The following is a 26,285-nucleotide window of genomic DNA, read 5'->3' as shown; positions in this document are numbered from 1 at the left end:
GGAAAAGCTTAATATGTTCTTCAAATCCAAATTGTTTGAAATCGCAAGAATGGAACGGTAACCTTGTCTCAAACATCCTATATTGACAAATTGATGTTTAGATATAACATGCAAAATTCCAAAAAATGTCTATTACCCTTCAGGCATGGAATTCATTTGTCAAAAAAACAATAAGACACCTCAAGAAGTTGAGGATATGAGACGAATTTCCTATGCTTCAACAGTGGGTAGTCTGATGTATGTCATGTTATATACACAACCTGACATATGTTATGCTATGGGAATTGTCAGCAGGTATCAGTTCAATCTGGGATATGATGATTGGACTGCCATTAAAAATATTCTCAAGTATCTAAGGAGAACGAGGGATTATATGCTCATGTATGATACTAACAATCTGATTTTTAGAACGATAAAAATTCGAGGAAATCCCCATCGGGATCAGTGTTCACTCTGAATGGAGAAGCAGTAGTATGAAGAGCATCAAGCAAAGTTTTATTGTTGACTCCACCATGGAGGCTAAGTACGTAGCTATGTGTGAAGCAGTAAAGGAAGTTGTATGGCTTAAAAAGCTCTTAACAGATTCGAAAATGGTTCCAAATATACATCTCCCATCACCCTTTATTGTGATAACAGCGGAGTAGTTGCAAATTTCAAAGAACCCAGAAGCCATAAACACAGGAAGCACATTGAGCGAAAATACCATCTCATCTGAGAGATTATCCAACAAGGAGATGTTATTGTGAAGCAGATAGCCTCCCAAGACAATATTGTTGATCCTTTTACAAAGGCCCTTACAGCTAAAGTGTTTGAGGGTCACCTAGTAAGACTAGGATTACGAGTTATATAATCTAGGCAAGTGGGAGAAGACATGGGTATATGTTATATGCCCTAGTTTATTGTATTTATATGTTTTTCTCTCTTAAAGTCAACATTATGTATATATATGATCCTGCTGAAGTTTTAATCCAAGTGGGAGTATGTTGGGTTTATATCCTAAAACACATGGTTTGTAAACCATAAAAATATTCTATATCCAATAAAGTTGTTATTAACGTTTTTTAAAAAAAGTTGATAAAAAAGTTGATTATTGAATTAGTGATTTGTAATCTTAAATCCAATAAACTAAGAACCCTTGGCTATATCATGAATACATGGACTTTATGTAGAGTCATAAAAATAGATCAAGTTCGAGTAAATAGCCAAAAACGATATATAGTATAGGGATATGGCTGGGTACCTTGTCATGGGAACACTATTGGATACGATCCACTTTTTATTGGATACAACCCACTTTTTATTTGATACAAAAGATGTGATCTTGAATCTTTCATGTAGAGACATATGAGTGGAGGTGTCCTATGCAATGAGTTTGCATAAGACCGGACCACGATATAGTCATTTTTACTTTATAACGTCGTTTATTGTTAAGACTGACTATTTCAATACGATGACCTAGGTAACTCGATCTAAATCCTGAGTTAACTATGTAATCCTATCTATTTGAGATTATCCTTAGATCTGTATGGGTAAGAGTGGCTCAAGTTCGCCACTCAATAAGCTCCCTATTTCAGGGATAAGACCTAATAGATAGTCGGGACATAGGGTACGAGATGAAATTCTCTCATACCTGCTTCTAGGGATAGTAGAGAGGTTGTTCCCTTAAATGCTAACTCTAGGTTTTGAACATGGGGTTCCGCCCTATCACTGGCCTGAGAGGGACTCGATTTGGTTAAACCGCAAACTAATTGTTCATTAGAGGATCAACGGGACTTAAAGAACAATAAGTAATTATAAGGGCAAAATGGTAATTTTGATCCAGCTGTAGTTATGGACAACATAGGAAGGATCGATTTACTGATCAGGGTTATATCAAGTGAACAGAAATATATCTATAGTGAGGAGAGTGCAACTACTGGACTTTAGTGGAGTATCCCAATAGTTAACGAATGTTGGTTAACTAGGTTAAAGAGTTTAGTTGGTTAAACTTAGATCATTATAACTCATGATCTATAGGTCCATTAGGTCCCCTTGCTAGCTCATATCGGGTTAAACCTTAGAGCGGTGTGATGAGCGAATTTGAAACATTTGAATTCGGTTAAAGGAATAAGGGTTAGTTATAGACAATATACTTAAACCAAAAATCATTTAAATATGAATTAAATGACAATGAGCATCGAAAATATTAAAATTTGATTTAAATATTATTTTTTAGATAAGTCAAGATTAAGTGTGAAAATATTAATTTAATATTTGATATTAAATTAATTTAAATTAATTAAAATGTTTAATTAAATATTTAAATATTTAAAATTGTTTTATTTAAAATTAATTATTTAAATTAATTTTAAGTTTAAAATAATTTTAAATTAAAAGTGGATTTAGGAAATTCAAATTAAAAATTGAATTTAAGAAATTCAATTTAACAATGGTTAGTGGATTTAGATGGTTTTTTGACTAATAACCTACTTGCTTGAACGCTACCTAAATCCACATCTTGCCAAATGAATTTCACCAAGAAAGTGGGCAAATTTGTTGTCAATTTGTTGTTAAATCTATCATTCATAATTTTTTTTATAAATAGAAGAAAAGAAGATGATATTTGAGGGGATTTCGATGGTGAATTAATGTCAAATTTCTCTCCAAAATTTTGTATACCAAGAACACCCAAATTCCAAAATTTCTTAAAACACATCACAAATTTGGATCCCACAATCCGTTCTAAGGTCAGAGAATAGTGGGGAAGGCTCTAGTGATGGTCCTCGACGTGTTTGTGATCAAAATTATCAAGAGGAGAGGGAGAATTTTGAGATACAAAGGTTGTTGTTCTTAAACCCATTTTTCCCTTTCATGAACAAGCATGTTTGACCTATGAAATTAATGTGATTAAAGTGTTTTTTTATTCAAATTATTTCTGCTATCATGTTCGTAACTCTATCACTCATAACTCATTTAGTTGCTCAAATATCTGCCTAACACTCTAACTATGAATGCAATATCTGGACGCGTACATACTTGAGCATACATTAGACTTCTAACAGTTGATGCATAGGGAGCCTTATGCATATTTAGCCTCGAGTGTGGTATTGGGACATTGATCTAAATACATTTATCACCTTTGACGACTAGGGTATCTCTTGGTGCACAATCTTTCGTGTCAAATCTACTCAAAATCTTTTCAATGTAGTTATTTTGTGACAATCTTAAAATACCTTAAGAATGATCTCGCAGTATTTCAATTCCTAATACAAAAGATGTATCGTCAAGATCCTTCATCTTAACATTCTTTTTTAGAAACCTCTTATTGTCATGCAATAAACCTACATCATTACTTGCTATAAGTATGTTATCGACATATAACACCAGAAAGATAGATTTACTCCCACTAAACTTATGATATACCCAATCTTCCACTATATCCACCTCAAAACCAAATAAGATAATTACTTCATGGAATTTGTGATACCATTGACGAGAGACTTTCTTGAGACCATAGATGAATTTCTTCAATTTGCACACCATAGACTTTGAATTATCAGACACAAAGTTTTCTAGTTACACCATATAAATTGTCTCATCAATGTTCCTATTGAGAAACGTAGTTTTCACATCCATCTAGTGTAGCTCTAAATCAAAGTGAACTACCAGTGTCATGATTACCCTAAAAGAGTCTTTCTATGAAATCGAAGAGAAAATCTTTTTGTAATCAATGCCTTCCTTTTGAGTAAATCTCTTTGCAACAAGACGAGCCTTATATCTTTTGATTTTACGTGCGAATCCCTTTCGATTTTAAATATCCATTTACAACCTATGGGTTTCACTCTTGATAGCAATTCGAAAAGTTCCCAAACGTCATTGTCTTTCATGGATTTTATTTCCTCTTCCATAACATTTATCCATTTTTTAGAGTTAGAACTTTATAGAGCTTATTGGAAGTTGATTGGATCATCTTCCATTACACCCACATCATCTTGATTTTCTTGAAGAAATATAATATAATCATCTGGAATTGCACTTCTTCTTTCTCTATTGGATCTCCTTAGTGGCACTTCTTGAAGTTATTGAGTTTGAACTTCAGATTCAACAACGGTGACCTCAATATTGTCTTGTTCTATAATTGGTTTAATAGTGAAGTCAAAAATTGGAGCCTGAACATCATTTATAACCACATTAGGAAAAAAAAACTAATTCCTCTTCAAAGACAACTTTCCTTATGTTATCTTCCCCCCAAACTCAACATCCTCAAGGAATCTAGCATTTCCCGTCTCAAAATGATCTAGAAGTGAAATCCTAAAACTTGAAACTCTGAGTGCACTCATAATACCCAATAAAATAGTAGCTAATAGTTCTTGAGTTCAATTTTCTTTCGTTAGGCCTATAAGACCTTGCCTCAGCTGGACAACCCCAGATGTGAAGATGCCTAATACTAGGCTTCTTTCCTGTCCACGTATCATAATGGGTTTTAGCTACTGCTTTACTAGGTGTCCTATCAAGGATATATATTATAGTCTTTAGCGCCACGCCCCAGAGGGATTATGGTAAAGAAGAATGACTAATTATACTTCTTACCATATTCTTAAATGTTATATTTCGCCTTTCCACTATACTATTCATGCTAGGTTTGTCTAACATAGTGTATTGCAGGACAATTCCACATTCCTCTAGGTTTTCTTACAAAGGATCCTGGACATTGTTCACCTAATCCATCATATCTATCGTAGTATTCACCAACACTATCAGATTTGACGACCTTAATTTTCTTTCCAAGTTGAAGTTCAACTTCAGCTTTAAAAGACTTGAAAACGTCCAAAGATTGAGACTTCTTATGAATTAAATATAGGTAATCATATCTTGAATAGTTGTCTACGAATGTAAAAATATTGTTGTCCATTCCAAGAAGTTGTAGGGAATGGACCACAAATGTTTGTGTATATTAGTTTTAAGACATGAGCATCTGTTGACACCTAATTTTCTTATGTTTGTATAATTTCCCTTAATTCATTCCACGCAAACGTCAATGTTACTTAAATCAAGGGAATCAAGAATTTCATTTGATACAAGTCTCTGAATTCTCTATTTAGAGATGTGACCTAAACGCTGATGCCATAACATAGCCGAATTCTCATTTAATTTATGTTTTATACCACATGAATTAAATAACAAGATCTTATTAAATGAAGCAAAAGAATCAAGCATATACAAATTATCAATTAAAGAACTGGTACCAATATGCTTGGAATTTTGAAAAAGACTAACTTTATTATTTCCAAAAGAACAAGTAAAACCAAATTTGTACAAGTTGAAAATAGATACTAAATTTCATCTAAATGACAATGCAATAAAAGTCTCATTCAAATTCAAATAACAACCAGTTTTTAAATGTAATCTAAAATTCCCAATAGCTTCAACTAGAACTATTTTGTCATCGCCTACAAAGATGAATCTTTCAGCATCATTTGGTAGTTAGCTCCACAAGAAACCCTACATTGATATACTTATGTGAGTAGTAGCACTAGAATCTATCCACCAAGTATTTGTAGGTACAGAAGCTAAATTAATTTCAGAAAAAATCAAACTAAGAAGATTACCCTTCTTTACACGCCATTTGGTGTACTTGGAAAAAACTTTCTTGAAGTGGCCTTCCTTTTTGTAGAAAAAACAAGGATTTTTAGTAACATGTTTCTTTCTCTTATTTTGCTGAGATGTCCCTTCTGTAGCACCCGTAGATTTCCTTTTCTTCTTATCATGAGAGTCAATTGTCAAATGAGCAATTTTTGTTCTTTCTCTCTTAATCATATCTTCTTCTTACACACCTTGTGAGATAAGCTCATTAATACTCAATTTATCCTTCTGGGTATTATAGCTTATCTTAAATGAATGAATTGTGCAAGAAGAGAGATAAGTACTAGATGTACAAGTAAATTTTCATTTATCGCGATACCAAGTGCCTTTAATTTACCTACGAGATTAGACATTTCTATAATGTACTCCCTTATGTTCTCATTGCCTTTATACCCCATAGAAGTTGTCAAAAGACTACTTGCTTCCCCTTTTTCATTTTTAGAAAAATAATTCTCAATTAGCATGACATTTTCACTTTCCGTGATAGAACCCCGAAAAGACTTCGGAATGGAGTGGCTAATGATCATCAGACATATACAATTTGACCGTTCCCACTTCTCTATTTAGTCGTATTCGGTGGTTCCTCAGTAGAAGTAGGTTTATCGGTCTTTAATGCAAGATCCAAATCCATACACTTGAGAAGTATCTCTAGTCTTTCCTTCCAAATCTTGAAGTTCGATTCATTCAATTTAGGGATTAAACTCAAATTTCCAGATATTTGAGTAAGACTAACTGAAACAATAAATAGCAAAACATATACTCACAACTAAAATATATCAAAGTAACTTTACATATGTGGTGGACCCCTTTAACAAGATACCTAACACAATATTGATGTCCAGCCTTTGAACAAAAACACCAACGGTAAATGGTACTTCAATGCAGTAATAAAAATACTAACAATAACTAACTCTGTAAAAAAAAATAGCTTTTAATTTGACCAAATAATTATCTTCCTTTGGGCCGATAATTATCCGCATAAATTCATGAATATGCACATCTTATATTTTAGAATTAAACCAACCTATATAACAGATGTTACTTTGATAACATATTATTTTGACCAATTCAATCAAAATATGACACAATAATATAATAATATTATTGTACAAAAAAAAAATAAAAGAACATCAAATAGTCATTGCCAAAATTCACAAAAAATTGTATTCACGTAATACAATTAAAGCAATATAAACATGTGAATATCACCAAATATTATCAATCAAATTTAAAATTGAAACCACAACATGATCAATTAATCTTGAATCCACAACATGGTTAATCAAATTTAAACTTAAATTCACAATATGATTAATCAAATTTAAACCTAAATTCACAATATGATTAATTAAATTTAAACTTAAAATCATAAATATTTAATCAAATTTAACTTAAAAATCATAAATATTTAATCAAATTTAAGCTTAAATGCACAAAATCATCCATCAAAATTTAAATTTAAAATTACAAAATTATCAATCAATACATAATTAAACAATAATTACCTACCGGATTGATTAATTTCAATTGAACCATTATTGAAAAATACAAGATCTTCAATCAATTTAACCTTAAAACCCACCTAAATACACAGAATCCAAATTAAAACCAACTTAAATTCACCGAATTTATCCAATTAAAATCCACTTAAAATCACATAATTCATCAAACTAAAACCAACTCAAATTCACAGCCGACAAGCTCTTTTGATTGAAAATTCATCGCTGGAAAATCATGATAATCATAATCTGTGACTTTTGATCAAAACCAACCCCGGCAGTTTCTTTAATACAGATCGACCCCTAAAAAAAATCGTGGCCTGAGGTTTTTCATGTGTGTCGTAATGCCATTTTTTTTTTTTTAATCTTTAATCAACTGCAAAAGAAATTAAAATTGAATCAAATCCAAAGGGAAAACAAACATGGACCAATAATCCATCAGAAAATTAATACTCTGATATCATTTGTTAACATAATTACTTTAAATCTATATTGAATTGATTAACCCTAGATCATTCATGCCAATTTACCAAGAACAATTAGCATACTGGATTCCATTGAAAGATTGATGATAGCTTCAAGACGATAATTTTAAGATAACCAAAACTACAAATGTTCTTCTAGATGGGATTCAAGAAAGACTTAGTGTGTATTATAATGACTTAGTGCGTATTGTTTGGGGACCATAACCCTAAGGTTAAATCCTAGTCAACTAGAAATGGACTTCTACCATCAAGTTTATATTCAATTAGGAATCTAAGCTCTTAATCAATTAGATCACCTGCAATCATACAATAATTAAACCTATTAAATTTGTGTCTATTTTGTCATGAAATATCTAATAGGTCTTTAAATTATTAGACGTCTTAAGAAATAACTATAAAATCTAAGTATACTTTAATTTTGAAGTTTAGTAACAATTTGAAAATTTGAAGCATAAAAAGTAAACTTGTAATTTGACCAAGAAACCATTTTAAAACTTAAATTGATTTTATATAAATATTTGACTAAGAAATATTGTATGATCCAATCATTATAATTGGTTATAATAATTGATAAAATATAATGTTAAAAAGATAGTTTGTTGCTGAAGGCCAAACTTTCTATTTCATCAAATGAAAGGGATTGGAAACCTCCAAAGCATGCAAAGTTTCACACTTTCCTTTTGTGGAGAGCTCCAACTTCAACCAAACTTTAAGCTAATGCAAAACAAAATTAGTTGTACTTTCCCTCAACAAAATTTTAAAATAATTCAATTCATCAATTGAGGATCACCAACAAATTTATAATTTTTTAATGAGCTCAGATTAGTTAAACTACTTTTTTTTTTTTTTTACTTTAGTGACTATGCTTCCAATAAATCTAGTTAAAAAATAATTTTAATCCTAAAATCTGTATAGAACTAACAATTTAGTTCTTATATTTTCAAATCTGTAACATTTTAGCCTCTGAATTTTAAAAAATATTAATTTATTCCCTCTATTTAAAATTTTGTAATAATCTAATCTCTATTAAGGAAAAACATAATTAAGTGTCAACTTTCATAACATAATGACTTAGTCTTTATAATTTATAAATAAATTTGATGTTTTTAATTCGTTCATCAATCTACATTTATAAGCAATTTCATTACATCTTAATATTTTTCATAATAGGGATTGACCCCATTACAAATTGTAAAATATAGAGATTAAATTATTATTTATTAAAGTTTAAGGACTAAATCATTAAAATTTTGAATATAGAGGGATTAAATCATTACCAACTAAAAGTGAGGGACTAAATTGTTATTTTCATGAACATTTAGGAACTAAATGTGTTTTATAACCCTCTTCAAATTATATCACAATTATTTTATTGTCAACTTTTTCACAAACGAAAATTTTTTTTGTTAGAATTAGCAAACTCAAGTTTCACTTTTCAAAATTAACATGCTTTTTGAAAGCTTGTTAAACTCGTTTTCTCGATTCATCTCGGGTGAGATCGACCACTGAGATTTAGTTTAAAAAATTAACTTTTTCTAACTCATTGATTGTTTTAGGTCTTCTCGGTAGATTACACATCAAGATTCTACTATTTTTTTCAAATATTGTGTAATCTTCTCAAATCCTATACCAAACTTATATATTTTTAGATTTTCTCCTAATTCAGTTATCTTTACCAAATATTATATCAAATACTTACGTAATTTTTCAAATATTTAGCCTAATTTTTGTTTCCATAATTATATGAATTTTCAAACTTTCAAATGAATTTATCAATCATCCAAATGGGAGTGATTGCGTTTTGATTTTTAAATTTTGATAAAGATTAGATTTTGCAAAAAAGAAAGATAAGATATGGAAAATATATAAAAGCTCGGTACTAATCTCGAGCATATTAACACCGCGATTCTATATATTTAAGCTTTCTCGATGAATTTTTGGGGAGATTAACACCGAGATACTATATATTTATCATATCTTATTTATTTTTTTGTAAAATTTGATCTTTTTCAAACCTTAAAAATCACAAGTCAACCACTTGAAACCCATTTAGATAATTGGTAAATTCATATAATTCTCGAAACATAAATTGGGCTAAAGATTTGAAAACTTACGTAAATATTTAATATAATATCCAGTAAAAATAACTAAATTTTAGAAAATTTGAGAATGTATAAGATTTGATATTAAATTTGTGAAGATTACATAATTTTTGGAAAAAATAGCAAAATCTCATTGTGTCGTCTATGCGAGTCAAAACAATTGATAAGTTAAAAAAAGTTATTTTTTAACTAAATTTCAGTGACCGATCGTGTTGGGAATGACTTTTGGGCTTAGACCCATAGAAAGAGTTTTGTCTCACATGGGAAAATTTAACATTGCCTCGATAGTATAAAATATCAAGGCATGTTAGATGTGGAAGTATAACCCTTTCGCCATTAGTAAGATAAGTAGGTTTCGGTAATAGTGCTTGCTTAGTGGAAAAAGATTAATAATATTTTGGTTTAAATTAAAATTAAACAAAATTGAATAAGTTTTTTATAATTTTCTCAACCAAGAACTTTTTTTTATACAAAAATTAAAAAAAAAATCATATTTTTGTTAAGAATTCCATTCAAAATAAATAAAATATTAGTGTAAATCGTTCGGTAAATTTTTTCTAAAATAAGGAAGGATTTTCACGATTTTTTCTACTATTAGTTTAAACCAAACTTAATCAAGTCCTCCAATATTTTTTAAAAAAAAAATAAGAAAGGGTTATCACAATTTAAAAAATATTTAAATCAAAGCTTGAAAATAGGAGATAATCAAATAAATTAATTAGGGACAATTATCTCTAAAATGAGATTTTTTTTTAAGTGGAGAAGGATTATCATGATTTTTTTTTCTGACAAAAAATCACAAAATTTTTAAAAATATATATTTTTTAGTTTAGATAAAAGTTTAAAATTAAGGTATAACAAATCATTCAAATAAAAATTAATAGTTTAGAGATAAGATTTGAATTAGAGGTTATTAGTTTTTTTTAAGTACAAATAGTCTATAAGTTATATTCTTAGATTTAAATTTTAAAAATGAATCCTCTCAATGATAATTGAATTTCTTTCGTAATTTGAATTATTTTAAGATTTAGATAAATATCTCTCTATAATTTTGACTAATTGGGTGACATTTATAGATTCACAAAAAATTTCAACAAAAAAAGATTATCAATAGATCTTTTGAGTAAAAAAAACATATTGTTCATAAAAATGTTCAAATATTTATTTTATTTAATATATAATAATATACAAAAAAAAAAAAAAAAAAAAAACTTTCTTCAAATTTTATGGGGAGTAGTTTTATTTTTATCATTGAAATTAAATCATTTGTAACCACATTTAATTTATTTTTGAATTTTAAATCTTGATTATTATTACTTTTAATCATTTTTAGATTTATTTTTTAATTTTCATGTCAAGATTTTTTTTTTTTTTTTTTTTTTTTTTTTAACAACCATCACATTCTTAAATTTACATGTTGGATTTATATTTAATTTTGAAATCTTAATTTTTATGATTTTTTATAATTAATTTTAGACTTAATACTTTAATTTTCATGCTCATTTATATGAGCTTTAATTTTTTTTTCAAACTCTCTTACTCATAAATGAAAGTAGCATTATTAAACTTTTATAATTCACTTCTCTTTTTAGGCTTCATATAACATGTGCAATGTACGTGTTACTAGTTGATAATGTATAAACCATCAATGTAAAAATGGTGTGATATATTTTGAGTTCAAAGTTTTTATAAGACTAGACAATATATTAGATATTTTAATTTTTTATATATATAATATGACATTTTTTTCCTCTTCTATTTTCATCTCCTTTTATCTTTCTCTAATCTCCAATTCTCCATCACCTTCCCTTCTTTTTCCGTCCCTTACTCATTACGTTGTGTAATCTTTCTTTAGGGGGTGTTTGGCCCCCAAATTGGGTTGAATTGGGTGGGTAAAAAAAACTCATCTACCATTTGGTTCACCAATTATTAAAGATGTTTATTACCTTGTTATTCACGTTAATGCATATTTCTCACCTCCAAACGCCCCTTATAGATTCTGAAAGTGGAAGTTAATTGGAACAGTATTTTACAAACTACAAGAAGTTAAAGGTCTGTTTGATAAGCAATTTGAAAATAGGATTGAAAACAAGGGATTCAATGAAAATAAAGTATTTCATGTTTTTAGATATGTGTTTTCATAATTTGCACTATTTGGATCACAGAATCCAGAAACTGTTTTCAGAAACAGAATCCAAGCACATATTGTTGGTTGAACTCAGTAAAATTGAAAACATACAACAAAATCTAATTTACCAACCAAACACGATCTAATTTATTGAATTAAAAATTTCACGTGTAACTATAACAAATATCATGAATAAAGAGTGATTTTTAAAAACTTTAATATACTATTACCTAACACCATCTAAAGATGAATACACGCAAGTTGAAAATGAATTAAATTTGATATTAGTTTGTGACCCATAGAAACTATTTGAGATTTTACTATATTTGAACAACCATTGTTTTCTTAAGTCTAACCAAATTAAATTTTAAAATAAAAAATAGCTGAGTCAAAATTCAAAAAATAAATAAATAAATAAATAATTATTAAAATTCCAAAATTGTTATTCAAAACGAAATCAACATGGAACTAGCTTTAATGAGGGTAAATATCACAATTCACAGGCTTTTTGAATAAAAGTCACCATTATCATTAAATTTCAACTCCAATTTTCTCAAAGATAAATTATTCTTTACTTAGATTCTTTTCTCTTTTTTTTTTTTTTTTTTTTTTTGAAAGAAAAAAGATAAGGCATTGATACATTGCAATTCCTTCAAGCAAACCCACTTGGATTTAACATATAAAACACATTCAAATTATCACAAAAAAAAAAAATGAAAATCAAACTTTAAAAAAAAAAAAAAAACAAATATAAATCACAAAAATCCACGTCGTCAAGTGTGTAAAACAAATTCAAAGCAACGTCTTCATGACTCGTTAGGATTATTCTCCTACAACTAGCGTCAAAGTGCCTCTTCGAACTCCTTATCATTTCAGCTCGTATCCTGTTCTCTACTACGTCAGCCTTGTTCGAAGTTCCAAAATAATGATAATAAATGGAATTGCGATTTGTGAAAGCACGTGAACTACACGTGAAACATTAGAAACAAACCTGACCCAAACACTACGTTGTGGCTGTTACCGAAAAAATGAAGAAATTTCAAATTCAGTGGAGAGGGGATGTTCTCCTGTTACCGCACACATGATACTACTTGACTTTTTTTTTTTATCAGGAAGATTCAGCAGCCTTTTATTTGACCGTTTGAGTATCGAATTTGACTTTTGAGAAGTTTTATATAATATATATATTATATCTTAAGTACAATTAGCGGTAAGTATAATCTTTATATTACATTATAAGATTTCTAAGAGGTAGACATGTTTATTAAGAACATAATAGAACTTGGAAAAAAGATATGAAGATCTTTTGCAATTCACTCCTTGGAAAAAAATCATTTAATGTTGAATAATGTTTATCTTTTTACTAATAGTTTATGTATTTTAGTTGAGGAGAATTCTTCTCCAATTAGTTTTCTTTTTTATTCTCTTCATGTAAACCTTCTTGTTATTTTAATTTTGGTTACAATATAAATGAATTTATAGCCATTATTTATTATTAATTGTTAATTAATTAATATAAAAAATTTAGAAGACCCTTAAGTGTATGATTGGGCTATTTTTATAAAGAAAACATCAATTAATTATAAAGAATTTGAAAAGCTGGATCATTTGTTGGTTTTTTAAAAAAAAGAAACCGAAAACTGTAATTAATTATTATTAATTATGGAGAATTTTAAAAGCTTGGATGATTTTATCTCAAAAACATATAATAAATGGATTATTTATTGCATTTTTAAAAAGGAAACGGTTGTAGGTATTTTAACGATGGTGCATTGGAAAAGTTTGAAGATTCTAGTCTTTTTCAGATTTTAATCAATTATTAATATCTAATCAAAATAGGTAAAAGTGTAATTATCAAATATTTTCATTAATAAAATTGTCTAAAAAAGTTGTTAAGAGATGGTGACTGTTTAATATATTAAAGAATCTCAGGCAAAATAATAATTTTGAAAGTTCCTAAAAAAGAATTAGAAAGAAAAAAAAAAGTCTAATTTTTATTTTGTCTATATATTTTAAGATATTACGGTTTTTTTTTCCGTTTTGAATTTAGATTTAATTCAGTAAGTTTTAAAATATTATGATTTTACTTTGAAATTTTGAGTTTTGTTTTAATCTACGATTTTAATTTCGATTTTTCACTAAATTATTTTATGTGAATTTAATATAATTAAAATAGTTATAATTAATTAAATCTAACTAATTTTTGAGAAATAATTAAGTCTAACTATTTTTTATTCCTATTAAAATTAAATTTAAAATTTTACTTCTAACTATAATTGAAATTAGAGATCCTATGGAAACTAACCCAAAAGGACGAAAAAATATTTAAAAAAAAAAAAAAAAAAAAAAAAAAATATAATGTATAATAACTACAATTTATTATAAAATTATAATAGAAAATAAATGTTGATTGCTTAGTATCCCAAAAGTCATATGTTATCATTCATGTTGTCCATGTGCCATGTAGTTATTTATGTTTGGTGTTCATCTAAGTCCACATCCTACTTGCCACTTTACCTATAAAGTAATATTTGGTAATCTTAAGAACACACCAACATTGGTGAGGGTGACGATTCCACTTCCACCAATTTCCATATTATCTAATTTCATGATTTTGGTTATTTTATGTTTTAGTTATTTTATTTTATAATTTTAGTTTTTATTTATTTATTATTATTATATAAAAATATTATTATATTATATTTTTCATATCTGTATTCCTGTTGTGCTCCTAAATTTTCATAACAGTTGTTAGCACGAGCTCCTTTCGTTTTTCCCGCTAAAGATAGGTCCTAAAGATATGTCGGTTTTTTTTCCTCTTCATTATAATTAATAAATTTAATATTATTTTGCATATTCAATATCTAATTAAATTTCTAACATAAGTACAATATTTTATGATAGTGCTATCATGACAAATCTCACAAAATTAGAATTTGTTTGTTTGATATTAATGAAAATAATTATTTGTCATGGTACTTGATGCCAAAATCCACTCAATGAATTTTGGGAGAAGGAAATATGACATCCAATTAGGACAAAGCAAAATCTATAATTTTTCTTCATCATCATATACACGAGGGACTGAAAATTGAGTATCTTACAATAAAAGATCCCCGTATCTTGTGGAAAAATTTAAAAGAGAGGTATGATCATAAAAAAAAAAAAAAAAAAAAAAAAAAAAAAAAAAAAAAAAAAACAATTGTTCTTCCTAAAGCTCGTTATGAATGGATGCACTTCAGGCTACGAGATTTCAAAATCAGTAAGTGATTACAACTTCACATTTTTTAAATCAGTTCAAAATTGTTGTTATGTAGAGAGAAAATTATATGTTAAAGAAGACATTTTCTTCATTTCATGTCTCGAATATGCTCCTACAACAACAATATCAAGAGAAAGGCTTTAAACAATATTCTGAATTAATTGCATGTTTTCTCGTGGCCGAACAAAATAACGAGTTATTGATGAAGAATCATGAATCTCGACCAACCGGAACAACGCCATTTCCTAAAGTGAATGTTGTGAATTTTAATAATAATCGTGGTCGTGGTCGTGATCGTGGCAAAAGAAGAAATAATTATTAATTTCGTGGTAGTTGTTCTAATCATTTAAATTTCCAAAGAACCACACAAAATGATGATCACAAAGAAAAAGCTCCACAAGATAAAAGTTCAAAGAGTGTTGAAAATAAATACTTCTGATGTGGAATAACTGGGCATTGGTCACGTACCTGTCGTACGCCAAAACACTTAATTGACCTCTATCAAACCTCCCTGAAGGAAAAAGAGAAAAATGTGGAAGCAAATTTTGCATGCCCTATAATAACATGTTTGACCCATCCCATATGACAAATTTGGATGTGGCGGACTTCTTTGAATCTCCTGAAGAGAAGATTAACACAGTTGGTGGCACATCAAGTGTTTCTTTTGACTTTAAGATTATCTAGACTTAATGTTGTCGTTTTCTTTTATCCATCTTCATGTTTTTTTAGTAACTTTTGTATATTTTACGTATTGTTTTTCTTATTGTAATTAAGGAAGAAACATAGATCATTTTCATATGTTGGGTGTTTAAAAAATGAGCAAAAAAGATCTATGTCTAGTAGACAGTGCAACTACACATACAATACTTACAAATAAAAAATACTTTTCCAAATTGACAATGCTGAAAACAAAAGTAAATACAATATTAGGTTCTGCAAACTTGATCGAAGGTTTTGGAAAAGCAAATATTATTTTACCTAGAGGAACAAAATTTACAATTAACAATGCATTGTTCTCTAGTCAATCAAAGACAAATCTTCTAAGTTTTAAAGATATACGTTGCAATGGTTATCTTATTGAGACTAATAATAAGAATAATATGGAATATCTATATGTCATATCCACTATCTCAAATGAAAAACATATATTAGAAGAGTTTCCTGTTTTATTTTATAGATTGTATTCATACACGAGTAATTGAAACATATGCAACAGTGAACCTGAAGTTCATGAATCCAAACATATTTACAATTTGGTATGACCGATTGGGTCATCCAGGATCTATAATGATAAGGAGAATTGTTGAAAATTCAAATAGACACTCATTGAAGAACCAGAAGATTCTTTAATCTAATGAATTATCATGTGATGCTTGCTCTCAAGGAAAATTGATAATTAGACCATCACCATCTAAAGTGGGGACTAAATCACCTGCATTTTTAGAACGAATTTATGTGGACTCATTAACCCACCAAGTAAATCATTTAGATATTTTATGATATTAATAGATGCATCCAGCAGATGGTCACAACTTATTATCAAGTCGAAATCTTGCATTTGCAAGATTACTTGCTCAAATAATTAAGTTAAGAGCACAATTTCCTAATTAAACAATTAATCTTGATAATATTGGTGAATTTACATCCCAAGCTTTTGATAATTATTGTATGTCAATTAGCATAAGTGTTAAATATCTCATGTTCATACATAAAATGATTTAGCAGAATCATTTATAAAACGTTTGCAATTAATTGCAAGACCATTACTTATGAGAGCTAAGTTTCCTTCATCTGTATGGGGACATGCTACGTCACTTGTACGCATTAAACTAGTAGCTTATCATAAGTACTCGCCATTACAATTAGCAAGGTCATGAGCCAAATATTTCCCATCTGAGAATTTTTAATATGCAGTATATGTTACAATTACTCCACTATAACACACTAAGATGGACCCTCAAAGGAGGTTAAGAATATATGTTGGATATGATTCCTATCAATTATTAAATATCTTGCGCCCCTAACAGGTTATGTATTTACTGCACAATTTGCTGATTATTATTTTAATGAGACAAATTTTCCAACATTAGGGGAGGAATTAAGAAGTTGGAAAAAGAAATTACATGGAATGCATAATTATTGTCTCATTTAGATCCTCACACAGATCAATGTGAACTTGAAGTCCAGAAAATAATTCATTTGTAAAATATAGCAAATCAATTACCAGTTGCATTTATAAATGCAAAGAAAGTAACTAAGTCACATATACCAGCTGCAAATGTTCCATAAAAAATTGATCTCCCAACACAACAAGTTGTCACTAATGAGTTTGAAATACGCCAGAAGCGTGGTAGGCTGGGTTCCAAAGATAAAAATCTTTGAAAATGAAAAATAATTAATAGTGAAAAAGAATACCCATAAAGAAATCCTCACTAGTGAGGAAGGTGAAATACCTAAAGATAATAATGAGATTTCAATAAACTATGTCATGACAAGAAAAAGATGAAATCAAACTAATGTAATTATTGACAACATTTTTGCATAGTTCTTGATATTATACCTGAAAATGAGGATCCTAAACTAAAATCTGTTGAAGAATGTCGAGATAGAAAAGATTGGCTTCAGTTGAAAGAAGCAATCGAGGTAGAATTAAACTTACTTTCAAAACGTCAAGTTTTTTTATCTGTAGTCCGAACACCAGAAGGTGTTAAACCTATGGGATACATTCTCCGGTGATGGATGTAATTACATTAAGATATTTAATTGGCTTGACCGTGTATAAAATTCTGGATATGCATCTTATGGATATAGTCACAACATATTTATATGTATCTCTTGATAATGATATTTCTATGAGAATTCCAGAAGAATTTAAGACACCTGAAACATATACATCAAATTTTTGGGAATGGTATTCAATAAAGTTACAGAGATCACTATATGGATTGAAACAATCAGGACGAATATGGTACAATCACCTGAGTGGATATTTATTTAAGGAAGAATACCAAAATAATCCAATATGTCCGTGTGTTTTTCTAAAGAAATCCAATCAAAATTTGCTATTATAATTGTATATATTGATGGCTTGAATTTAATTGAAACTCTTGAAGAGCTTTCAAAGGCAATAGAATATCTTAAGAAAGAATTTGAAATGAAAGATCTCGGAAAAACAAAATTTTGCCTTGGCTTGCAAATTGAGCATTTAGCAGATGGAATATTTATTCATCAGTCAACTTATATAGGAAAAATTTTGAAAAGATTTTATATGGACAAAGCACATCCATTAAATATTCCAATGGAACTGTTAATTGGATATAAAGAAAGATATATTTTGACCATAATGAAGAATTTCTTGGTCATCATACCTTAGTGCAATTGGTGCACTTATGTATCTTGCTAATAATACAAGACCAGATATTGCATTTTCAGTAAATTTATTAGTTAGATATAGTTCTTCTCCTACAAAAAGACATAGGAACGGAATTAAGCATATTCTTCGTTATCTCCGAGGAACAATCGATATGAGTTTGTTTTATTCAAATAAATAAAATTTTGATCTAATCGGTTATGCAGATTCTGGATATTTATCTGATTCACACAAAGCTAGATCTCAAACAGGTTATCTATTCACATGTGGAAGAACTGCTATATCATGACGATCGGTGAAACAGACTATAGCGGTCACTTCCTTAAATCATGCTGAAATTCTTGCTATTCACGAGGCTAGCCAAGAATGTGTATGGCTAAGGTCAATGACTCAGCACATTCGTGAAACGTGTGACTTGTCTTCTAATAAAAACCTTGCAACAATATTATACGAATACAACATAGCTTGCATAGCCCAAATCAAAGGAGGATATATTAAAGGAGATAGAACAAAATATATTTTACCGAAACTTTTCTACACTTATGATCTTGAAGAAAATGACGACATCACTATACAACAAATTTGTTCGAAAGATAACCTGACAGACTTATTTACAAAGGCATTACCAACTGCAACTTTTGAAACATTGGTGCACAATATTGGAATGCGACGACTTAGAGATCTTAAAGAATGTTTTCAGGAGGGGAGTAAATATATTGTATTTATTTAAGAATATATATTATATGAAATATATACTTTTTTCCTTCACCAGGATTTTTCCTAGTAACGAAACATATATATATATATATATATATATATATATATATATATATATATATATGAGTATCTAAGGGGAGTATTATGAATATTATAATAGAAAATAGACGTTGCTTATTGTCCCAAAGGCCATGTGTCACCTGCATTTGGTGGATCTTAAGAACACACCAACATTGGTGAGAATGCTACTTCCACCAATTTTCATATTATCCAATTTCATGATTTTGGTTATTTTATGTTTTAGTTATTTTATTTTATAATTATAATTATAATTTATTTATTATTATTATATTATATTTTTTTTTATATCCGTATTCCCATTATGCTTCTCAATTTTCATAACACAATTCAATTTTTTTATCAATAATTTTAAAACTACTTTTTACATCTAAATCCAACATAAAAAAAAATACCACCAAGCGAGTGTCTCTCAATATATATCAACAACGTTTGAATTTTCTAGCTCGTGTTATATTAAAAAAAAGAAACATAAATTTGAAAAAAAGTAAAAACAATATGTAGCGATAAAATTTTTTTCTTGACAATATATATAGATTTAAAAGATCGAAGCTCAAACCTGAAGTTGATCTTGAGAGAAAATCAGACCACAAAAAAGAAAACTTTTTTTTTTTTTTTTTGGAATTTGACAAAATTTTAAAATTACTTTAAATAAAATGAGTATGACCTTTTGTGACTTTGGTCCATTTAAACATAATTCAAATCATCAATAATCTGTACCGACTTCCTTTATTAGAAATCATCTAATTATATCGACATTTAATATTTATAAGATAATATTATTTTAAAAAATCTGATTGTACTTAAATATATAAATAAATATGATTTATTCGCCAAAATAAACACGATTATCCCAAAAAAAAAGAGAAAAAAAAGATAAAATGTAGACCATTATCTAATGAATTAATGATTTATAATAAAAATTCGCAATAAAATACTAGGTCAAATTGTCTATTATGTAAACAGTAAAATAACAATATTTCGATTGAATAAAAAAACAATATTTCTTAAAATACACTTTCAAAACATAACTTCTGGGTAGGTTTCAAATACAAATTAACAAAAAGAAAAGTATTCTATGATTAGATTATTAAATTAATACAAAAAGAAAGACAAAAACAATAGAGTAAAAAAAATAATTATTCCAATAATCCACTGTTCTGATTATTAGTTGAACGAAATTATATTCCAAGTTTCTAACTTAAAAAAGAAAAAGATAAAGTGATAAATCTTAAATCTTGCTTGAATTTGGTGAGACGGCAATATCTGTCCCACTAGATCTTGATTCAATAAATCTACTAATATTCTAAATATAGTTAATATTTTTTTTTAATGGTTTCATAAAGTATATCTCCATTCATTTAGAATCCTTTTTATTTTAGTTTCAAATTTATTTATTTTTATTTAATAATAAAAAAATCATTTTTTTTTTATTCTTTGAGTCTAGTTTTTATTTAAATTGTAGCTTTCGGAATGACGTTTAGTACTTATTTAAATTTTATTCAAGATTTCAAAATTTATATTTTTAAATAGACACTGTATGAATGTTTAAAAAATTTTAAGAAAAAAGCTGAGATGATGATATTAAAATTTTCTCATTTGCCGATATTTTTATTCAAATGTCCTTAATGAATATAATAGGAATAATAAACCTTTTTAACTTTTTAGAAAGTAAAAAACGTTTATATACAATTTAATTTTTGCATGAATTTTTTACTTCTTTTTAAAAAAGAAATATTCTCAATTGATATTTTCATAAAATTAAAATTTCCACATTTTGTCGAAATATATTATTCATCGAGTAATTGTTTTATTGGAAAAATATTAAAAAAAAACTACTAACATGGTTATTTTTAGAACTTATTAAAATTATAAGGATTAAAGTAAAATAGAATAGAAATTAGAGGGATGAAAATGAAAATTGAAGGGATATAGAAACGTAAAAGATAAAATTTAGAAAAGTTAGTTTAAAAGTGATGAGGTAGAATGGATAAATGGTGTGAGCAGCCGCAGGATAGCCGCACCCCACACAAAGATTTTGGATACGATTAGTTCGAGGTGAGAACTGAGTTTAAGAATTTTAACATTCTCTTTTTCTCTCTACAATTTATTTATTATTTATTATTTTATCTTGTTTATTTATTTTAATATTTATTATTTATTGGTTTAATTTTTATCTTGTTTAATTGTGGGGGAAAGTTTATATAGAATTGTTGAAATACTCGTCGTCGAAGAGGCGACTCAGTCCCCTGCAGAAACCAACCGCCACCGCACATCGGAAGCTCCTCTCCACCTCCGCCGCCACCGCCACCGTCACCGTCGCCACGTTATATCTACGTCTCTATTTTTTCAATAGTCATGACGGCCAAGAAGCGGCGGAGTGAAGCCGATACAACTCTCGCCGGCCTTCACCAGCTTCTCCGTGACGTTTTCTTCCGTCGCCGCCGTTTCTACTACCATATCTTTCCGCTTATCTCTGCACTTGCTGGTTGTGTTTTCGTCTGTTTTGTTGCTCTGTTTCTCCTCTTTTCCTCCCCTGTTGTTCATCGTGATCACCTTCACTTAACTCTCTTTCATGGCAGAACCTCGGTACGGCTGATTCTCTGCTCTGAATGCTTTGTCATATTCGAATGCCTCATTGTCGTCTTCTTTTCTTTTCTCTATATTGTTTGTTATTATTCTCAGAGAGACCAAGGCATTGAGGATGTATCGAATTCTGGTTTGGAATTGAAATCATCCTTCGATGTTTCGGTACGGAATTTGTGTATTTTTTTGAATCGGAGGAATTCGATTTCTGGAGATTTTCTTACGCCTTGTTTGTTAAATTAATGTGTAGGAAAGTGGAAAGAGATTTGAACGTGATGTGTGGGTTACAGATCAATCCAGTTTCTTCTATGGTTGTAGCAATGCCAGCAACAAGTTCACACGTAAAGCATCAAAATCTCCATTTCAATTATTTCCTCAAATTTAGGCTTTTCTTTGATTGATTAAATTGAATATATAATTTAACTTTGTTCCACTAAATCTGAGCCGTGATTATGAATTTCAGCTGCCGCTGAGAAAACTGATCCTGATAGATACTTGTTGATTACTACAAGTGGAGGCCTTAATCAACAAAGAACTGGGGTGAGTCTTGATTTAGGGCAAACAATTTGGTTGGCTTTAGTTGACTGGAATAAGTTTCGAATATATATTTTATAATTAATTTTTTTATCTATTGAAATCGGTGTATGTGCTGGCTTAGTTTTTTTTGTTTTTAATTGACTTTGTGAAGGCTTCAACTTGGGCATCATGTCTTACCTTGTTTTTTAGGCCTTAATCATATCAAGATGTTTAATTAATGAAATCAAATGAAATCTATAAACAAAGTTATTTATATATAATATATATATATATTCTTGTTCTTTTGATAATATGTTTAAAAATATGAATGCAGATAACAGATGCTGTTGTTGCAGCTTATATTTTGAATGCCACTTTAGTTGTTCCCAAGTTGGATCAAAATTCATTTTGGAAGGATAGCAGGTTTGTAACAAATACTTTTCAATCAAACCTTAGCTATTTGAGGCTATTTTTGTTATATGATTAATTATGTTGGTGGAAGTAAACTTGGTAGATCAATGGTGTATTTATATGCAAGTGGTGGTGTTTCGATGCAGCAATTTTGCAGAAATTTTTGATGTGGACTGGTTTATTAAATTTCTCTCAAAAGATGTTCAAATAGTAAAAAATTTACCAACCAAAGTTGGGAAAACTTTGACTCCACATAGCATGCGTGTTCCGAGGAAGTGTGATCCAGAATGCTATGAAACTCACGTTCTTCCTGTTCTAAAAAAGAAGCATGTAAGTCTGCAGTTGAGTTCAAAAAAACACATATGCACGTCAAACGATTCATCAGTTTTTGGTAACTGAAAATTTGGTTCTGTTTTGTGCTGTGCAGGCTGTTCGGCTTGGAAAATTTGATTATAGGCTTTCAAATAAGTTGACAACTGACTTACAGAAGTTAAGATGCAGAGTTAACTATCATGCTTTAAAGTTTACTGATGAGATCAATGAAATGGGAAAAATATTGATTGAGAGGATGAGAATGAAAAGCAAACATTTTATTGCCCTACATTTGAGGTAATGCAATCAAGTATTCTTTACCTGTTTGAAAGTGTGCTAGCAGTAGCTAGTAGCTTATCTTATTTTCCCTGTTTCTAAAATTTGCATCCATTGTAACAAGTTTATAGTTGAATGCAGATTGAAGTAATGTGTTATATGAATTTCTTCTGTGATTTATTTTTGTACTCAATTCAGTTTGCATTATTTGTGATGGGAACTTAATATAACTGAACACAAATTTAAGCTACATGACCAAAAGGATTTTTGCATGCTGTAAAAGATGTTTGTCCAAACATCTAGATTTGAATCTTTGAAGCAATTTTGTGAATGACAAGTTGGATATCAGTTGATGTAAGTTTGGTGTATGATCATATAGGTTTGAGCCTGACATGCTTGCATTTTCTGGATGTTATTATGGTGGGGGAGAAGCTGAAAGGGAAGAACTTGGAGAAATTCGAAAGAGATGGAAAAGTTTACATGTAAGCTTTCATTTTGTTCAAGCAACAATAAGAGCCCGTTTGGAATAACCCAGTTTTCTAGTACTTGAATATTTCTAATTGGAAAAAAAAGCGTTTTAAGTACTTGAAAAGTCATTCCAAACATGCACTCTAAACCTGGATTGAAAATTAGAATATGAAATCTCCACTCATGTGATTTGCAGGCTAGCAATCCAGATAAGGAACGAAGGCAGGGAAGATGCCCTCTCACTCCGGAAGAAGTCGCCCTCATGCTTCGAGGCCTAGGCTTCGAAAGTGATGTACACCTTTATGTGGCATCTGGTGAAGTATATGGAGGAGAGAAAACTCTAGCTCCACTCAAAGCGATGTTTCCAAATTTCCATACTAAGGAGACTCTAGCCAGCCAGGAAGAGTTGGCACCATTTTCTTCCTTTTCTTCTCGTATGGCGGCTCTAGACTTCATTGTTTGTGATGAAAGCAATGTATTTGTCACAAACAACAATGGCAACATGGCAAAGATCTTAGCAGGACGAAGGTACACATGTTATGTTCACATGCGCCTTCAGTAATATATTTATTAAGCAACTAATCCAATTTCAAGTTTCTCCAACGCCACATTTCTAGCTTTGACACAATACATTTCTTCATTGCAGGAGATACTTTGGTCACAAACCAACGATCCGACCAAACACAAAAAAGCTGTACCGACTCTTCGCAGACCAACACAACATGACATGGCAACAATTTTCATCCAAGGTCCAATCTTATCAGGTTGGGTTCATGGGAGAGCCAAATGAGGTGAAGCCGGGAAGAGGCGAGTTCCATGAAAACCCATCAGCCTGTATTTGTGAGGATTCAAACTCAAATGGCGGAAGAAAACCATCTCTTGTCAATCAAATTCATCACAATCATACAGATGTTAAGGAAAACAACAATGGCTACAAAGAAACAAACAATTTGAAAAATGAACAAACAGCAACAGAAGATGACCAAGAATGGAGTGGGTTGGAATTCTTAGAAATTGGAGGTGATGTGGGGGAGAAAAGATTGGGCTCTCTCGCTGACTCTGATCTTGGTGTTCAAGCCAAGCCTGAAGGACCAGAATTAGAAGAGTTATTTTCAGACTAAACAGAGGGTCAGTTCAATCCAACTTTTGACCAATTATTTTTGGGTAATTTTTTTGTTACCCATAAAAAATGCATAAACATTTTTCGTAGTAGTAGTAGGAGTAGGAACTTTGCATTCTGTACATAACAGTGGTGGGAAAGGTTACAAGTTGGCATTGGTTTTGAAATTTGTACAGTAACATTTAGATAGGATTATAAGGCACAAGCTACGTCTTTTTTTCTTCTTCTTTTTGAATCTCATTCAACGGTTATTAGGAAGCAGCCGCTTGTTGAATAAATTGTTCATAAATGATGATAGTTTGAGGATTTTTTTTTAAAAGAAAAACCATTCTAGGCTCTTTGCATTGTCATTATTGTTTTTCTGAACATATTTACTTCATTTATTTATTTTAATTGTTCTGGACGTATGAGGGTTTTTTTTTTTCTCTAAATTTATTTTTCTTTTTAAGTTCAATTTTTATGGGCAGAGGATCGAACTATCGATATTTGTAATAGTAATTGACGTCATATCCATACCGAAGGAAGAAGTGTAACTCAAAGCTCACCATGACAAAATAAAGGCTTTTGTTTTATTATTTATAATTATTATTGTTGTTTCTTTTTTAAATTTGACAAATTATTCGTATGTTTACAACCACGGTAATAGCTATGGTATGTCGCCACATTAAGCCAATTTAAACTATTACAATTGGGTTAAAATAAATTAGTAAGTTCTACGGTGAATATTTAAATTACACTCGTATAAAGGGAACTATCTTTGAGAAACTATCCTCATTCAAGATGAACTTCCCCAATCATAATAAGAATAACACTCAATAGTGAATTAATAATCAAGGTTGGAAATGACATGTCATTGGAACGAATCTTTCTTTAACCTTGTGACTATTTTAATGTGAAAAACTTTTTGATGGTTACGATTGAATAATCACTTGATGGGTGCATATCTAATGTTTTAAAATAATTTCACCATTACGGATTAAGATTTTAAAATTGTTTTGACCGATATAGATCTAAAATTAATTTTAGAATTTTTTTTCGAATTTCTCTTTCAAATAGATGATAAATCTTGATATGTGATGGAGATTCTCTTCTTTTCTCTATTTTCATCTATTAGATTTCTCTGAGCAATATATTTTTTTTTATTCCATTCCTTTCTCCGATGAGTGCACATTTGAGATTGAGTGTTGTGTTAAGCTTGGAGAGCAACCGACATTAACGATTCGCATCGAGGTTGTATCGAATTTGTTTTTAAAACAGTAGTTTTCATGATACAATAATACATATCTGGTTTGACGACGACTAATAATTAATTTGTTCAACACCCTAAATTTAC

The 26,285-nt window shown here is 29.4% G+C and overlaps 1 protein-coding gene across 2 annotated transcripts; it reads left to right on the top strand.

Annotated features, from left to right (window-relative positions):
- The first annotated feature begins 21,227 nt into the window (after window positions 1–21,227).
- LOC120088531 (protein ROOT HAIR SPECIFIC 17-like) lies at window positions 21,228–25,302 on the top strand. Of its 2 annotated transcripts, XM_039045910.2 has the most exons (11): window positions 21,228–21,321; window positions 21,463–21,852; window positions 21,949–22,014; window positions 22,100–22,190; window positions 22,313–22,389; window positions 22,700–22,788; window positions 22,923–23,106; window positions 23,204–23,385; window positions 23,744–23,846; window positions 24,029–24,360; window positions 24,479–25,302. In XM_039045910.2, the coding sequence occupies exons 2-11, from the start codon at window positions 21,622–21,624 to the stop codon at window positions 24,951–24,953; spliced, it is 1,830 nt and encodes a 609-aa protein (XP_038901838.1). In that variant the 5' UTR covers window positions 21,228–21,321; window positions 21,463–21,621; the 3' UTR covers window positions 24,954–25,302. The 2 variants fall into 2 exon arrangements, with proteins under 2 accessions (XP_038901838.1, XP_038901839.1); XM_039045911.2 differs by lacking the exons at window positions 21,228–21,321; window positions 21,949–22,014 and having other exon boundaries at window positions 21,473–21,852.
- The last annotated feature ends 983 nt before the right edge of the window (window positions 25,303–26,285 follow it).

The sequence above is a fragment of the Benincasa hispida genome, chromosome 10 (assembly GCF_027475165.1).
Source record: "Benincasa hispida cultivar pf3 chromosome 10, pf3_genome.v1.1, whole genome shotgun sequence".
Classification (NCBI taxonomy): Eukaryota; Viridiplantae; Streptophyta; class Magnoliopsida; order Cucurbitales; family Cucurbitaceae; genus Benincasa; species Benincasa hispida.
This window is presented reverse-complemented; position numbering and strand designations above follow the sequence as displayed.

Bases quoted from the DNA above. Each gene is read 5' to 3' on its own strand.
- LOC120088531 (XM_039045910.2), top strand. From the start codon at position 21,622: ATGACGGCCAAGAAGCGGCGGAGTGAAGCCGATACAACTCTCGCCGGC. The intron at 22,789-22,922 runs GTTTGTAACAAA...GTTTCGATGCAG, and splicing joins TCATTTTGGAAGGATAGCAG to CAATTTTGCAGAAATTTTTG. The intron at 23,107-23,203 runs GTAAGTCTGCAG...TGTGCTGTGCAG, and splicing joins CTGTTCTAAAAAAGAAGCAT to GCTGTTCGGCTTGGAAAATT.